Source organism: Gallus gallus, chromosome 14 (assembly GCF_016699485.2).
Source record: "Gallus gallus isolate bGalGal1 chromosome 14, bGalGal1.mat.broiler.GRCg7b, whole genome shotgun sequence".
NCBI lineage: Eukaryota > Metazoa > Chordata > Aves > Galliformes > Phasianidae > Gallus > Gallus gallus.
Genome location: NC_052545.1, coordinates 9175479 through 9193231, shown reverse-complemented (window position 1 = coordinate 9193231; position 17753 = coordinate 9175479). Strand labels below are relative to the sequence as shown.

Sequence of the window (17753 nt, the reverse complement as noted above, 5' to 3'; positions counted from 1 at the left end):
GTTGGTTGGAAAACAGAGGTAAGACTGTCTAGTTATTTAAATCCTCTGAGGGTGGAAATCCATCGCCTCTCTCTTGGCCCATGACAGTGCTGTATTACCCTTCTGATAAAGCAGGTTTTCCTAATATCCAATCTGAAACCTTAGAGCTGCCATTTGTTGTCCTTGTCATAACCTTTGCTATGTTGTTTAGCATTTTGAAGGAGAGTTTGGCTCCAATGTCCTCATAAATCTATTTTAAAGAGTTGTAGGCAGTTATTAGAATTCCTGTTACCCTATTTTTGACCAGCTTAAACAAATACTTTTTTGTAGGATGCATGCAAAATATCCTGCACAATGAAATGTGAAACAAGGAGGGAGAAGCAGGGAAGCCAGATGAGAGCGTGGTGCCACAGCAGCTGTGTCTGGTGAGTAGCACTGCAGCACCTGCAAGAGTGAGCTGCATGACGCTTTTCTATGCAGTTCACCAGAGCGTATCTGGTAGTGAGGCTGCCACGAGGTTTCCTGGCAATGTCTAGTTTTCAGGATCAAAGAACATATTTATTTCATTAGTTCTCTATTTAGCTAGGGTTTAGATGCAGAGAAGTGAATCATTACAGATATCAGGAAGCTGAAAATTCTAAAAATGGCAGCCATTCCTAGAATGTGAACAGTATGTGTCAACCGTTTCCTGCTATTTCAACTTTAGTGTGTTCACATGAGCAGAGGTTACTCTAGGAATTTAGATCTGTGAAGCTGAAGGACCTATGTTCTGGAAATCTCTATGTGAAGAGAATAATATCCAATATAAACCATTCAGGATATATGATAGTTTATATTTTTGTATAACCTACAGTATGTCTTAGGCATGAAGAAATTATAGCCCCCAATTGCACAACAGCAATAAGATTATCTTCCTCCCAGTTATGTATAAATTCATAATCTAAAGCTCTGTTTCTTTATGTATGTAATAGTATACTCTTGAAAAGAGCTCCCTGTGGCACAGGGCCATATGTTATCATGAGAGTGCTAGAAGAGTGTTACGTAAGACCTGTTTGGCTCAGTCTTTCTGAGTTGAATCCGTCAATTTATCATGGTGAGATAATATTTCTGTTTTATTAAAGTTTATGCATTTTGATTGCTCCTATTTGGTCCATAGACAAGCATGGTGAGCAAAAGTATAAATCATGAAATGCAAGTGTAACATCTGAAGAAAATTTTTAGAGTAGATCGAGATTTAAACAGCACAAAGCAAAGGGGAAGTTGAGACATAAGAATAGTCTCAACTAAGAGCAGACATAAGAAGGTAACTTGGTACACTGGTGTTGACCTAATGTCGAGGGATATATAAACAGTATAAAGAAGGAAAAAATAAGGTTTCATCCTCTATTTACAGTTTCAGCATTTTTTCAAAGAACTGGAAAGAGATTAGTAATGCTCACGTGCTTAGCTGTACGGCAGGAAACATTGATGCACTGTAGTTTTTTATGAGCAAGTGAATGTGGATATGCTAAGATAGAAAGTCACAGACAGTAAATTATCTCCTACAGTGTTTGTTAACTTTATCTATAAAACTACCTTCTCATTTTCCTCTGTGACTTCGTATTCATAGTTTATGCAGTACATGTGGTTATTTCATCTAGTAGCAGCACTTTGTTTTCACCTCATACAATAGGTAAGGTATATGTAAAACAACACAGTTTTCACACTTTTGCATGCAAGTCTGTGGAAAGCTGATGAACATGGAAGTCACAACAAAATTTATGGGTGATTTTGGCAAGCATAGTGGTGCTTGTAGTGAATTGATGCACTAATCGTTTTTCGGAATTACCTTTGGATGTTTTACATTGGTGATACCATTTATTAGTAACTACTATGAAACTATTTATGTGTTACTGTAAGTTGTTTTTCCAACATGTTCTATTGATAAATTTACAGAGAGAAAAAAATAACCTTTTTGATAATGTGGTATGGAACTGTCTTTACTCCCTTTATCTCAGAACATTCAACGTGAACAACTACAATGAGTTAAGCAGAGCTCATAAGAATCAGATGTTTTTGTTGAAAAACATTGAAAAGTCTTTTCTATGCTTTAATAAACTTACATTAACCAAGAGCATGGTCCTGAATATCATTCAGTAATTTTTCTTCATATGCCTCAATTGTTTGTGACTGCTAACTATCCATCTGCCATTTTGTTTGAAGAGCAAACAGTGAAGCAGTCTGCAATCTGCAGTTTAAATTCACAGGAAGGGTGTTAAAATTCTTTAGGGACTGTCATGTTCAACCTTTGGATGATAACAGTAATCCCTCTTTGAAGAGATTTACTGCTTAGCAAACATTTTTCAGTGCATTAATGATTTAAGAAGTCACTGAATGCACAAGATCTCTAGCCACTCATAGTGGAGAGCCGGACATCATCTCAGCATAAAAGTAAGAATGCCTTTTGTAAAGAAACATGTACAAATCTTTGTTAAGTAAGTTTAAATTGCTTGCAGTGCACTTCCACAGTAACCCTTGTCCGCTGACAGGTCTGTTCCAGAATCTCTTGAATTATTTAGCTGGTGCATCTACTATACTACAGATTTTCCTCTCCTCTTCCTGTCACATTCTTTCTTTTTTCCGGAGTGATTGTTTGCAAAGAACTGTGAACTCATCAGTGATAAACCACAATCCATGAACAGTATGGACACATAAGCACTACATGCACATGTTTATAATGTGTGTTCACTAAAGATACAGATAGTGTAGATCTACAGTATGAGTACTACCAGTCTTCCATAATTCGGTCGATAGAAATTGCTCACAGAAACAAAATCCCAGGAGCACCATATCATGTTTAATGCTGGAGGGGTACAGAGAGAGAAGTGCCCCAAGAAGAGATCACAGAACAGAACTTCCCCCTAGATAACAAGGCTACGTAATGCCCAGTCTGCTTTTGTGTCTGCCAGCTGCTGTCAGACAGGCTGCATTGTTGAGCAGATGTTGGAAGAGATTAGACGATACAGGGAATAAATAATAAAGTAGGGCATGAAATAGTTTGGTTGGGGTTTTTTTGTTTGTTTGTTTGTTTTTGTTGTTGTTTGTTTGTTTTGTTTTGTTTTCTAGTAATTTCCACTTTCTGCCCTTATGATGAAGTTGTTGGCTAGTGAATGAGACATCTCACAATATCCACCTCCTTCAAGGACATAAGGCCAGTTTGCGTACACAGACTGAAAGGAAGAGTACTGCTAGAAAATCAGACTGTAATGGCATTCAATCTGGTCATTAATAGTGCAATAAATATCAAAATTTAAAATATTTAAATACCAGAGTAAAACACCTGCTTTTAGCAATGCTGCTAACATGCAGTCAGTTATACTACAGTTAGTACTACTATTAATTTAACCTCTGAAAGGCCAACTTTCTTCCCATTCCAAAGCCAAAGTGGTTATATCATTTTCAAAGTTCTGCCTATTTTGTAATGCTTATTTTAGAACTATTCATACTCAGATAAACTGGTTAACCAAAAAATTCACTGTTGCTATTTGGTTGTTTCTCTAGCTGGAAAGAAGGAAGGAAGGGATTCTTTGCCTTCTTACCCTTCTATTTGGTCAAAAGGTATAAGCTCTTTCTATATTTTCTCAGTCACTCTGTTTTATTTCCTCTGTACAAGCAGGACAATTTAGCCTGTTTCTCTACTTTCCTACAACCTTGCAGGACTGCTCCAATCTCAGCTGGAGTGCTGCTCTGCAGAAGGTGCTGGAAGATAAAGGTCTTGTCCTTATAGGCCTTTCTGGTATGTGGAAGCCATTGTAGTTTGCAGATCAAAACAGCCTTAGTTGTTGTGAAAATATGGACCTAACAACGCTTTGTAGGTGCAAATGGTTGTGGGTTTGGTGGGATGTAGCAAGATTCTATTCTTAGCTTTTAAATTGCTCGAGCAGTTCAAAAGCTCTATGGGATTTCTAAATTGTTCCTGAAAGAATATGTAGAGTCTCTTGGGTTGAGTCATTCATCCACTGTGTTCTCATCTGAGCTTTCCCATTACTCTCATCCATTGATGTTCTCTGTCTTAGGATTCTTCATCCAGTTCAGGATGTCATTGCAGAAGCCCCTGGGGAACTTTTTACCACATCTTAAGAAAATGTAGCATTGGCTCCCAGCATGCAAACTTCTGTTTCTAGGTGCATTTCTCTGTTGTAACAAGCATTGTCTGCTTTGAACACAGTACAAATTGAATGATGACTTTTTGTGTCTTAGTTCCTCCCACTGGGCTCTGCATCAGAGCTAATGACATCTGTCTGATGCTGCACTACTTGTCCTGCCCAAGAGGCTGCTGTTGCATAGAAGTACCTCCAATCATCATCCCAAAAGACATTCTCTTCCTCTTTACTCATGTCTCATTTTGTTAGCCACATGACTACCTATTATTCAAACTCTGTGAATGTGGCTTAGGACAAAGCTGCCCTTTCAGTATTGAAGATATTACTTTTTTATTTTTTAAATCTAGTTAGTATTCAATGTACCTGGTATTCTGCCTTTAATTTGAACGGGTTCTACTCAACCCAGTAAGAGCAGCTTTCTACTTATGCCCCAGAAGGGCATGAATATGAATGAACCAAGAGCTGCATTAAGTTTCTTCTTCATATATTATCTTTACTTACATGATCTAGCCATCTTCAAACTAGCTTGTTTCACATATGTGACTAAAAGTAATTTTGTTCTTCTCAATGTATTGGAAAGACTGCACTAGAGTTTAAGAAGATTTGGAGTCTTTGAGTGCTTTGAGTCTGAGTGAACCATATTAAGCAGCTTCTTTTCCTTTCATTGTGAGCCTATTTTGTAGTCTCTTAAGTTATATCATAGAAAATATTCCCACATTTTCTTCTCACTATTCCTGTTTTAGTTATGTACAACCTTGCTGCTGCTACAGCGAATGCTTTCCTCAGTTTGTCTGTACATGTTCAATAACAGCATCCTCATTTAATTGCTCAGTTCCCCTCGTGTTTAACCTACAGTATTTGTTTGACTCCCCTTCCTCTCAAGTTTGCATAGGTTAGTTGCTGACTCCTTGCCTCACTAGTTACAGCCCAGAAGCAAAGTGCTAATAACAGCTGCTGAAATTCAGTCCAGATAAATGCCCTTAAACTGGCTCAGTGGACAACTCAAGCGCCTCCCCACCTTGCCTGCAGGACCAGGAGCTGAACTGGCTCTGGCAGTTGCCCCTGGGTAAACAAGGAGTGAAAAGGAACCTGCAGCACTGAAGTAGGAATGAAAGGAGACAGTGAGTCCTTTGAGGTATACAACACTACTCATTTTCTCCAGTGAGGCTTTACTATAAACGAGAAGATTTGCTAGGACTGCTATCAGCACTTTAAAAATCAGCTTCATCTTCGGAGTTAGCTGACCTTACTGCTTGCTTCAGGCTCTCACTTAATCAAAACATGCACAGCAAGAGCTCTTATCTCTCTTTTTGCAAACCACAAAATACTGTACAGTGTCAGTTTAGCATCTTCAGCCCAAAGCATGCTGGTGTATGGCAGCAATGTGCATTTGCTAATTAGTACTTACACCTGGTAGCAACAATGACTTCAGACACCCCAGTAAGACAAAAAGTACAATATTGACAAAAACGTGCTTTAAAGAAAGCATTTTCTTTCCACAAATAAGAGTCCATCTATGAGTGAGGGCTGTTGTGACGTTTTGACTCCATGTTTGTGTGTTTTAAATGCCCTCAATTGCGCATCACATTCTGTACAAGATGATTCACTTTTTCCAACCACTTCAGTGTTGCACATACGGAATCTGTTGTATACTGTCAGCCAGTACTGTACAATGTTTCATCCCCTTGTGTATATTAGCCACACTGAGGCTTTCAGCCACTCCTATAACGTGCTTATTTCTGCAGTGTTCTTCACAGGAAACAGAAGGCAAAGATGTAGGATTTGGATATTGTATTCTGTAATCCCAAAATGTAATTTATTATAATAGCCACTGCAAGAACACAGAAGATTACCTGATGCTATGTTAACGTGCACAGTTTAGAGTGCTTAGCTTGAGATCCCAAAATCTCTTCATTTCTGATATTTTAAGTTTTTTTCAGTCTTAGAAAGATTACATTGGTGCTTTTTATCCCCTGAAACTTTTGACTGTCACATTTGTGGAAGATAAAAGCTTTTTCCTGTGATGCAAGGCCTTCTCATCTGCCTTACCCTGTCAGTGTTTGGCAATTGAGATTAAAGCTTTCGCTTGCAGCAAAACAAAAGTTCTAAAGTAAGCAACTGTCAATAAACATGTTGTCTGTTGTTCCAGAATATTCACAATCACTTACAGATTGCTATGGCTGATTGGCAGTACTCAGTGACTGCTTCAAGAGGTTGGAACTGGCATCAGAACTCATGGACATGTCACAGGGGAGGAGCAGGGGACTTGGGGATATGCATCTTTTCATTTAATCTGCCATCTAACCCAGAACTACAGCAAGCTCTCATCTTTATTCAAAATATTGGTTGTTACTCTTTGGACTATTTCTTTTTTTCTATGCCGTAAGTGATAGAAGCATCCACTTCCAGATTATTTTCCAGTTTTCCTGTAGCTGTCCATTGCAGTCTCCTTCTCTTTCCTTTTGTCTAGCACAAGTTAAGCACTCTGCACTTCTTGTAGCATTGTTCAAAGAAGGTTATTGCAAGCATGTGCTGTAAGTCAAGGCACAGAATAATAAACTAAATCTCAAAATGTTGAATCACTTGTGTTATGAAAACATAAATTCTAAATGTGGGGACTGAGTGAACTCATTGAAGTGCTGGTGTTGGAGAGCCGTTCCCTCACCCTCCTCCTTCATGTGTACCTAAAACCAGCCTGACAGGTGAGAAACAGGCTTTCTGGTGTGGGTTATTTTATGCCTGCTTTGATAGTGCCTGCAGCTCTGCCAGGTGCAAGGTGTGGCCGCATGGGAGCTGAGCTGCCTTGTGCTGAGTTGTTTATCTTTGCTGGGAAACCTGCCTTTACCAACTGGTGGTAGGGAACTGTGCACTTAAACACTGTGCTCAAAGAAGACCACCTATGGTGAAGGAAGCCCCATCTGCCCCTGTATCACTCTATACTAATAATTAAATCCATAATGAAGAAAGAAGAGTTTGTACCATTGGAATGCTGTGTTTTTATTTTCTCCTAATGGCTAACTGTAAAGATGATAGACTCCTTTAGAATCTGCAACCCTCTCCACCCTTCCAAAGACAGAGTTGTTGCTTTGTAAACTTACTGCATTGCTGCAGTCTACAGATTATTACATTCTACTACAGTCTGCAGATCTACATATCCAGAATGGTAGTGGTGATGTTGTAGTGTTTGCTTGTGACAAAAACAATCTCGCAGAGACATTCTGCCTTGAGGACCTTATTTCAGACCCACAACCAGTAGTACAGCCAGGTGAAAAGCAATCTTTCAGTACTGAGCCCTGTACTAAAATGCTGCCGTAGTTTTACTGTTGAATGGAATATTTGCATGTGCCAGTAGATATTGGAATACAAACTCCTGCATAAACAAATGCAGTTTTGATGCAAACGGGTTCCCAGTTTTAGAAAATGTTTTGTTGTGCTAATGGGGTTGAGGATGGCAAACATTTTAATTCGTCTTTTTTGTGATCTCTGGGTTTTTTGTGTCCTGTCTCCCCTCATTCTCTCCTTTCTTCTGTCATGGAAAGATAGCTTTTTTTTCTCTTTTCATAAGTGGAAACTTACTCATGTACTGCTGTGTATTCTTGCTTTCCATGAATGTGAGGAAGCCATCCATGTGGGCTTATCCAGTAGATGAAAATATATAAAACACTTTTTGTAAGTAGTATGTAATTTTATATGCAATACAAAGAATTACAGGATTTTGTTTCTTTGATATCTTGAAGACTGCATTACTGCCTTTCAGACCTTGAACCTGTGGTGGTATATTAATATGAGCTCTTCTGGGGATTCTGCTAATGGCTTTACCTAAAATGACTGCTTTACATAAAGTACAGGAGGGAAAACACTGACTTGTGAAAATTCAAATAATTTTGTGGGAACAAAATATACTCTTGGCATTTTTTAACAAGGAAGAATTCTTAGTGGTTGAAGGAGAGAACTGTCATTACATCTACTTCTGACCAGTGAACTGCAAACCTCAGGTCTTGGTTTGCAGTTCTGCTGGCAATGTTGCCTCCTGACTTGCAGATCTTCCTCTGTCCTACTGAATTTGTTTCATTTCTTAACTATTAAACATCCTTCAGGACACAACTGAGACTGTGTACTGCATAGGTAACTCCTCTGGTTCAAATTCCTGTACTGCCACCCCTAGCATATGCCTGGTGTTTGCCAGCCATTTGGTTGTCATGTAGGGATGGAATGACCAGATTGGCCTAATTCATGTTTTACCTTACCCCTAAACATTCAGCCTCTGAGACCATTTGGCATTCTAGAGTAGTCCATCATAGACATCTGTTTCCTTTCATGTCATCTATTAAAAAAATAAAATAAAATAAAAGGCTTTGCAGCACCTCTGTTGTATCTAAATGGATGCAAAGAGAACAGGCTAGTATGCAATCACCTGGCATCATCTTAGGGAATGAAATACGATGCCTTCAGAGTTTAATTCTCTACTTTTAGACTCCATCACACGATCAGAAGCTGAAGATGCCAACATTTTCTGACAATGCTAGTTTCCAAGTTCAAAGAGGTAACAACTATTGCAGTTTTTCCTCTTAATTGAAGTCACGTGGTAGAATATGCTTGATAATTTAGGACTGCTTGATTCTTTCTGCTTTCCAAGAAAGATGCAATTGGTTGGAATAGTTTTAGACTCACTGTCCGGAGGACCTGCCAGAGAGCTGTTTTATAGATTTCAGTATTTCCATTTTGCAGTTTTCCGTAAGACATTGAATTTTTTCCTCTATCCTGGATAAATACAAAGTCACACACTTGAAATCAAAACTAAAGAGTTTTAAAAGCTGACTTGAGCAGGTATGTCTGCTTTCAGTTTGTTGCTTCCTGTTCTGATCATGAAATTTGAATTAAATTTCAGCAGTCTCACTAATTAGTGTTTTGTGTAGCAGTGTCTGCTAGCCCCTCTTTGAGCAAGGGACAACTATAAACTGTCTTTTAGTGCTTTAGCGCTTCACTTTGGTGAAGATGTTTTGTTGCCAAGATCTTCATTCCTGTTCTACTATATTCAAAACAAGAAAGAAAAGATTTTTATGTTCTCGCTAAAATTCACAAATTAAGGTTTTGGTTTTGTGGTTTATTTTCTTTTTCTCTGGGAAAAGATGGTGAATATATTAGCGTGGAAGAAAAAAGGTATCCTTACATACTGACACTGACATTTTGTTTATACCGAGAAAAAATAGCTTTAAGTAAAAGAAAAAGAAATTACTTTATGTTTGTTTGACAGTAAATTCTTTGGATAGCAAGATTCTTCTGCTGCACTGTAAAATGTTTGTATGTGGAGAAGATTTCAAAGGATATTCTAAAGAAATGCTGATAATTATCACAGATGAATGAGAATCCTATAAAGTGCTACACTTTTTCTGTAAGTCATAGAAATCTTTCTTGTGGGGTTCTTCATAAATAAATGTGGCTGTTCTGAAGTCCTCAACAAGGTAGAAGTGTAACTTTCTATAGACACAAAAACAGAATTAATCCCAGCCTTTCAGTCTTCCTTGGGTTTATGAGAAGATTCTTGACTTACTAATTCTTCTGTTTCCATGTTTTCTATATTAGTTTAAAAATCTTGAAGCTTAGAATGAAATAAGAGTTTGGCCATTAGCAATTCCAAATTCAGAAACTCTGTTCTTCTGCAAGATAAACTCACTTTCTCCTCAAAATGCAGTATGCCCTGCTTGCTCTGCTCCTCTCCAGTCAGGAGAAACAGGAGTTTTATTGGCACTCTTCAATTGTTTCATTTGAACAACTATTGGCTGCCAATCAAAAGTTGTGTAATAATAACCACAACCAACTTTATCAAGCCTTTGTGCATATAGTGAAGAGGAGGAAAGAATTCAAATCTTTTTCATTGTATGGCAATACAAAGTCTTCCTAAGAAGGTTTAGTATTAAAAATAGTTCAGGCCAAAGCCTACTGATATTCAGTACATGAAAGCCAGACTATTAGGTGCTGGGTTGCAGGGTTGCCAAAAAATTATCATCTTAAACTCTGAGTGGCATTTTTAGATGCACAGAACCTGATATTTATGCTGAAATGAGAAGGGATGTGCCAAAGTGGTGATGCCTTAACTCTACATGCAGTGAGCTCCAAGTGGACAAGTTAACAAGATGTGAGCATAGCTCAAGGTACAGTCCCATTTAGTATAGCATATAGTATTACAGGATTCTGAGCAGCAAGGGCTCTGTGAGATTTAATGAATAATAATGTTGCTAGATGTGGCACAAAAATTAAATTACATAGAGCCATTACTCTTGCTTCTCCTTTTTACATGTATGGTTCTAGCTATTTGTTTGAACTTTCTGTAATGGCATCCATGTCTTGGTATTTAGTTTGCAGAAACAATTAGAGGCTTCGTAATCTCTAGAACCTCAGCATTTACTTAAAAATGAGGCAGAAGGTTTGTCACTGTTTCTTTTTGATATTGTAAAGCTGGAGAGAATTTGAATGTGGTTTCTTCAGTCCAGTATGAGCAAGCTGTTGGCTAAAAGGCATGATGACAACACAATGTTTTTACTTCTTTTCATGAAACTGCTTCATGTATTTTATCTTCGGCTGAAGCTGTCAGCACTGAAAGCTTACTCTGGTGGAAAATCATGACATGGCACAAGTTTAAACAGCCTCTAGTGTCAGGACTTCTTGTGTTTGTAAATAAAGCCTCACTGGTTTAAGCTGTGATCATTTTAGTTTCAGTGTCTTTTCACTCAGGAAAAACTGGAGAAGATGAAGTTATCAGTGTCAGAGTTCTGGATCTGCATGTTATTTTGCTGGGCAGATGGTTGCAGATAGTTCTAGCAGACTTTACCTCTCTTTCTGATTTTCTAAGAGTAAAAGGTGGTTGGAATACCTGCTACCTAACTGTTATAAAGAAGAAAGGTGAGCATCCTGTTTTTGAGTGGCTATGCAGCCCACACCCACTCATGAGGCTGTGATGCCAAGAAGTATTCAGCCAATTAAAGTTATCAATGAATTAGACTGAATGGATGAGTGAAATCGCAGACATTTAGCCTTGTGTCTTGCTGTGTACTATACAGAGCTGTGAATGAAAATAAACAACACTCATATGCCTGCAACTATCCTCTTTGCCAGCTATTTTGTCCTATTTTTTGGTAACTGTTCAGTGTCCTACTAGGTGGTAGCAGTAGGCAAAAAAATGAAATGAGTAACGGCTGCTTAGTTATAAACTGCAGAAAACAAATAATGCAGTAATAACTTTTGAATAATGTTAAAAGTAGATATCTAAATTAACTCATCATTTAGACTGTGCCATAAAGATGTCTTATTTGTCAGTCTTCTTAACCCAGACAGCTTCTGAAGTGCTGTCAGTGTTCTGCCATTTGTATTTTTGGTAGTGTCCAGGTCTTTCAGGTCAAGTTTTCCCGTCAGCACCAATGATTGGGCTCCCATGTGCACCATAGTGGTGATGTTTGCTTATGAGGCTGTGTGTGTACCTTTTGAAGGACTGGCTTAAACAGCACTTACACTATTCCTGAAGGAGGGAACAGCATCATTATCAAGACTCCTACTGGCCAGTTTCTGGGTAATAACTTCATGGCAGAAACTGCCTGTAATTACGTGAGAGCAAAGAGAACTTCCTTGCTACTTGCCAAAGCTCCCTTAGAACACTTCCCTTCTAAACTTAATACAGGTATTTGTTCAAAAACAAAGCTTAATTTGAACCCCCAATAAAGAAACTTAAGCCATGTGTAGCAGTGCCACCTAGTGTAGTCTGTCAATCCCTGGTTTTCAGGACTAACACATTTTTACTCCTTTTGTGTCTTGAATCTATAATGGCTCAGAAAACAAGCACTACCTCTTTGTTGTCGAAAGGCTTTTAAAATCTGTTTCTCTTGAATTCTGGGCCAGAATATCATCTTATATGAGTCTGGCTTAATATAATCAAGCAGGTAGAATTTTGCATACCATTCTATAGAAAACTCAACTAATGGGGGGGGAGGGGGGGGGGTAATGACAAGAATTAAATTATGCACTTCTAACAAATAGTAAATGTTTTTTCCTCTATGAGAATTCCAAAAAGAAATGAGTTTAAACATGCTGTGGCATTTAACAAATTGATGTTCCTTACAACTCTCAGGGTGAGAGTTGTTACTGCTGTTTTGTCTCCCTGATGTCTAAGAATATCTCCTACAAGTCTGAGTCTTGTTATAAATAGAGCCTTGCAGTGGGTTTTTATTTCCACTATAACACCTTTACCTATTAACTAATGAAATCTAGAGAAGTTCATCTGGATTTTCACCAGTGTTAAGGAAGCAGGTCTAGTTCTATTTGCCTGTTTAACCAAGAGGAAGTGCATCACTGCAGCTGGGATTTGTGTGTTTTTTCTAGATTCCCAAAGGAAACGTTGTCAGCCAAAGTTAGAAATGTCAGGAGGACAGAAAGCAAAAGGCACAACTGCTGGATTTAGACTTACGTAGGGTTTGCACTCTTTGGCATTGTGACTTAGCTGCCTCAACGTTTTCAGTTTAGAACTGTTTATCTAATGCTGTCTAGTTTGTTAGGAACATACACTGCTGAGGCCCACCCACGGAACATGAAAGGTCCTGTCTTGAGATCAGGTTGCAGATATGCCCTCCTTACATCTGCTGATTTCAGCCACCATGGGTGGAAAGCTCTGCCAACAGGATATTTGAAGGAAAGATTTATATGAAGGGCTCTAGAGATTGTAGATCTATCATTACTCAGCATCTTCTGAGTAGATAATCCATGGCATATTGATCCTCAGAATATCGGAATGTTATGCAGTGCAAATTACAAGCTTCTCAGAGATAACTCCAGATGCTAATGCACTTGAGTTCTTCCTTTGAAGGCAAAGTGAGACTGATTACTTAATGCTTCATAGGTTATGCTTCTTCATAGGTAATGAGATTCACGTTCAGCCTTGCATGTGCATCAGCATGATTTTTGTTTGCTTGTTTCACCTAATTTGGGGCTTGTTTCTGCACCACTTTGATCAGTGCAGTAGTAGCTCCAGAACATTCCCCCAAGGGGATGTTATCAATGGAGAAAATGGACAGTGTTTCTTACTGGGCTGAGGCCAATATTTCAACATGTATCTGTATAAAGAATAATTAAAATTAGTAATTCTAATGCAGTCCATTAACATAGGTAGTTTTGGAAGCCGTGGAGTGGGAGTGCATCCAGATTGCTTCAAGTTTGTGAGCCTAATTTATTTATTTATTAGAAGTATGTGACACACTAAGATGTCAGTGGTCCTGTAGCTGCTGATTCTAGGCAAGTGCAAGCAACAGCGGGAATATTCGAGAGTTTCCTGGCCCTGATGGATAGGTAATTGCTAGGTCTTCAGGTGGCATACAAAGTACATTGAGAGCATATAGAGGGAAGGGAAACCTGTACTGCTGATAAATGTGAAATATTCGATCTTACTCTGTGATCTTGATCACTGATTTAGTGGAAAGTGATGGTTTACACAAAAAAGAGGTCGTGCAGTTCTTCCCATTCTACCAGCATGCTTCAGTGAGAGTTGAGTTTCATCACTAATACAGAACATTTGAGGGGAGTCATTATTAAAACGCTGGTGTTGCAGGTGTTGCATTACAAGCCTTTTTTTTTTTTTTTTCCCTGTATTATGCAATAAAAAGTTTTGAAAGTATACCAGAGGTGGAGATCCTAATGGCAATGTCTTCCCACCACTGTTGCAGACATCCTGGTTTGTTTTGGTGCCACAGTCTCAATTAGTTCCTCTTGCAGACCCCTCCGGGGCAGTCTTCTGCCACAGTCAGCAAAGCCAGTTAGCTTTGGAAAGAAACTTCTTGAAACCCAGTCACTTGGCTTTGCTTTTATTCCCAAGAGGCAGCCACATCAAATGGAAAATTTACTTAGGTGGGTTTACCAGATCCAGGGTTGATTTGTGGATGCCAGACTGACATATACTGTAAACAAGAATTACGTATTTTGGCACAAGGAAAACCAAGGTAAACAGTAAGTGCAAGTAACCAGCAGGTCATGATTTTGGACTCTCCTGGATTTCACACTGGCCTTGCATCACCCATAGCGTGACTCTGTAACATCTGTGAAGTGACCTAACACAGAGAGCTTAAGTGAAGCCGTGGTGGAATATAACTAAAATGTTTACTTTTATGTTTTGTAATATTAAAAATCTTCCATGGAAACCTAGTGGGAATTGTGTGTTTTAAGCATTTACCAGCTTTCTGGGTATTTCTGAAAGCTCATACATTTTTTTATCTTCTCCTTCCAAATGAGTGTTCTGCTCTGTCCATTTAAATTCTGCTGGTGGCTTTTCCCTCCGTTTTGTTCTGCTGTTTAAGTAAAGGCTAATACTGATGTAATCTTATCAACAATTGTTGAATTTTATTCTTTTTGAGGATTTTAAAGGGAAAGTTCAGATACATAGGCATGAAGGTGAAGTGTGGCTGTGGCTGTGTCCATTCTTAATGGCAGTGTTGGGCTTTGAATAAGAAACCTATTCAGAGCTGTAACCCCTGCTACATGCAGTGAGTAGCTGTGTTTCAAAGCAGGCCATCCTTACCAAAGGAGTGTACAGAATGTACCTGTACAATTGAAGCAAAACTGTAGGAAAATGAATTGTAATGCAGAACAGAAATGTAATTACTTGTAACATATTTCTCCTTCGGTCCCGTGTATCGAGTTCAACATAGCTGCTAATTTCCAAGAAGCAAAGTGAACAGTCTTTTGAGGCAACACTCATTTACAGATTTCATAGGGGGCTTTACTGGAAGGAAACTGCTTCCCAGTCAAAACAAAGTCAGCCTTCCTTATCTTGAGGATGTTGTGAGCTCTACTGGATTTCAGTGATGATGAAGTAGGTAGTTATTTGTGTTGTTCAGTCCATGCCATATTTTTTTCAATCATAGTATGAAATCTCAAAACTTCTCTGGATTAATAAAAAGGAGAGGCACAACAAGTTTTCATACAGGATAAGGCTGGAAAATATCTGAACCTGAAGACCACATATTGTTCTCACACTTGCAAGCTAAGCACATACAATTGGAAAAGTATAGTGTTGTATACAGCAAAAGACAAATGTCCTCTGCCTGACAATCTACAGCAGAAGTGGGTATAAACAAAAGGAGACAGTGCCCATACCTAGAATGCACCTCTTTCCTGAGGCCAATTTGCTTTTTTCCTCTGGCTGATGGTTTGATAAGAAATAGTTATAGTAAGATCCAAACTGACTGCAGAGGGAGCTACCACAGTCCCTGTCCCTGGCCAGTCTCCTTTTGCCCCAGCTAAGCTGTGATCTTGTTTAGTATTGTCAAATGAGCAATGATACTGGGACTGTGGACAGCTATAGTTGAGTATTTTCTTTGGCATTAGTATTGCCTAGACATAAAAGTGAGAGAGCAAAATGAGGCAAATGGGTAATCCCTCCCTCTGGATTGGCATAACTTGTTTTCCCAACTCAGATTTAAACTGCCTGGATTGGGCACAGCTTAACTTTTATTTATTTATTTATTTTGCCATTACCATATCCTTCGTCACAGCATCTTACTTGGAGATGCTGCTATGCATTCCAATTTGGTGTAATTTAACATTTAGATTTTTAGCTAAATTTAACATCCCTAGAGGCGTCAGAATTTGTAGACTTTTTTAATTAAAGTACTACGATGCCAGGCAAACAGTATTTTCCCAGGCTGTCTGCTGCTGATGCAAAGTGGCACGCTCTGTGTCTCCTGAGCGTAAGGGAATGTCCTTCTGGGAGAACTGCATAATTCAGTGAGGAGCACCTTGATTATTAGTCATCTGTGTAGTGGGAACTACTTGAAATCTTGGCTGCTAGTCTAAGAAACTACTATTTAAAAATAAAAGAAACACCCCCACACAAAGACACTCAAGTGCAATATTTTAAGCGAAAGGGCCAATCTTCATTCACATTTGAAGCACAGGTGGCCATATGTAATGGTTGCAGTTACAGTGTCATTACTTTTATTGATGCAGTAGACAGTGAATTTTGACTGCTCTGTTGTGAATGTGCAGCAGAATTGCACATCCACATTTGTTAGTCAAGCACAGCCGTGTTTATTGCTCTGAGCACTAAAGTCAGCACAATCCACACTCCTGGAAAACATTCAAGGCTTTGCATTCTGTGCAAAAAGGATTTAAAATAAAATCTGCTGCTCATTAAAGGCAGCCCATCCCAGCTCCCTCTCTGGCAAGCCAACAGCCCTACAGCCCACAGCATGGAAGCCAAGCCAATATAATTGTGAGGGGAAAAGGGGGAGGACTGTGAATTGAAAACTGTGAACAGAACTGCACATGTAGAGTTATGTCACGTGATTCCAGTGAGAAATGTCAGTGAATAAAACATCAAGTTCATTGCAGAGTCTTATCCACCAAGAAATGTCAGCACACAAGCTTTGTGAAAGATATGTTAGCTTACATACTGGTAAACGGATACCCAGAGTACAGTCACTGAATAATAGAGAAGGGATGTGAAAAAACTCCCACTCTCCATTCTGATGCTTTAACCACAAAGATGTGTCCTTATCAGTAGAAACTATTGTGACAAGGCTCAACTTCAAAATGTGTGTACTATGTGAAAGGAGCAAAGAATTACAAGTTAGCGGAAAGTGCACAGTAACACACAAGGATTTGGCTAGCTTCACATATCTTGACTGTGAGTTTATGCTACAGAGGTGGGTGAAAGCAGAGACCATCAATGACCAGTCCCACACTGCAACAGTTCTCCTTTAACTCCAGTTTGTGGCTTACTTGCCTTTCAACTTACAGGAGAAGGAGAACATTTTTATGGAATTCCATTTCAATTTTCAGGAAGAAGTAATAGATTCAAACCTTCTAATAAATCACAAGTAGGACACATGCTTATTAATGATGAAATTAATCCAGTAAAGGTGACTAGCCTAGTAGAGTGCTTTCCCATGGTAGTGAATGCCTTCATTTGCCTTTCCTAGTAACTTACGGAGAAGTTTCAGGAAGATCTTCTCAATGTTAGATACATCAACAATGGATTAGAGCAGAGAAATAGCTTTGAAATATTTCTGGACAATGTGACTGTGTGAGTCTGGGAATTCTCACAACTCTTCTGTTCTAAATTTCCTAACAGGCATTAAGGAATCTAAGTTCCCCTAACAGGTTCTCTTGAAACTCTGCAGTTATTTGAAATAAAAGCAGTTCATGTTTTTTAAGACAACAAATATAATGCAATAATAAAATGTTTCTGTCTTCATGTGTACTTAAGGAAGTAATAGTAAAAGTAACTTTGAGGTTTTGAACTTGGATTTTTGTTTCCGCTTACTGCTGTAAATTGACCGGCCAGTGAATAGTTTAAGTTCATTATGCTGATGTATGGGTTGTATTGAGAAACTCTTGATGTTGTTTTTGAAACGGGCCCGAGTACTTCTCAAATTTCATCATCACTTCCCAGGAGAGATCAGTACAAAGAATCACACAGAAAATTACTGGTAGTCTATTGTTCAACCTGAATGCTTTCAAGTACCAACAGCATGGATTCTGCTGGTTCTTTATCCATGTTTCTATTGCTCTGTGGCAGTACTGTGACCTGTTCTGATTATTTTGAGAGCTCAGTCCAAGCCAATTGAAATAATTCCCAAATTTTCGTAAGTTAAT

General features: G+C 38.7%; 1 protein-coding gene across 4 annotated transcripts in view; it reads left to right on the top strand.

Moving 5' to 3' along the window:
• The window catches only part of NUBP1 (nucleotide binding protein 1), a 74203-nt gene that overhangs the window by 9223 nt on the left and 47227 nt on the right, over nt 1-17753 (top strand). For all 4 annotated transcript variants that reach the window (XR_006931460.1, XM_046900654.1, XM_040647400.2 and 1 more), the window contains exon 3: nt 310-404. Coding sequence is in view for 3 of the 4 variants with exons in the window: in XM_046900654.1 (XP_046756610.1) it covers nt 310-404 (95 nt within the window). In the remaining variant the exon portion in view is untranslated. The remainder of the gene's footprint in view (nt 1-309; nt 405-17753) is intronic.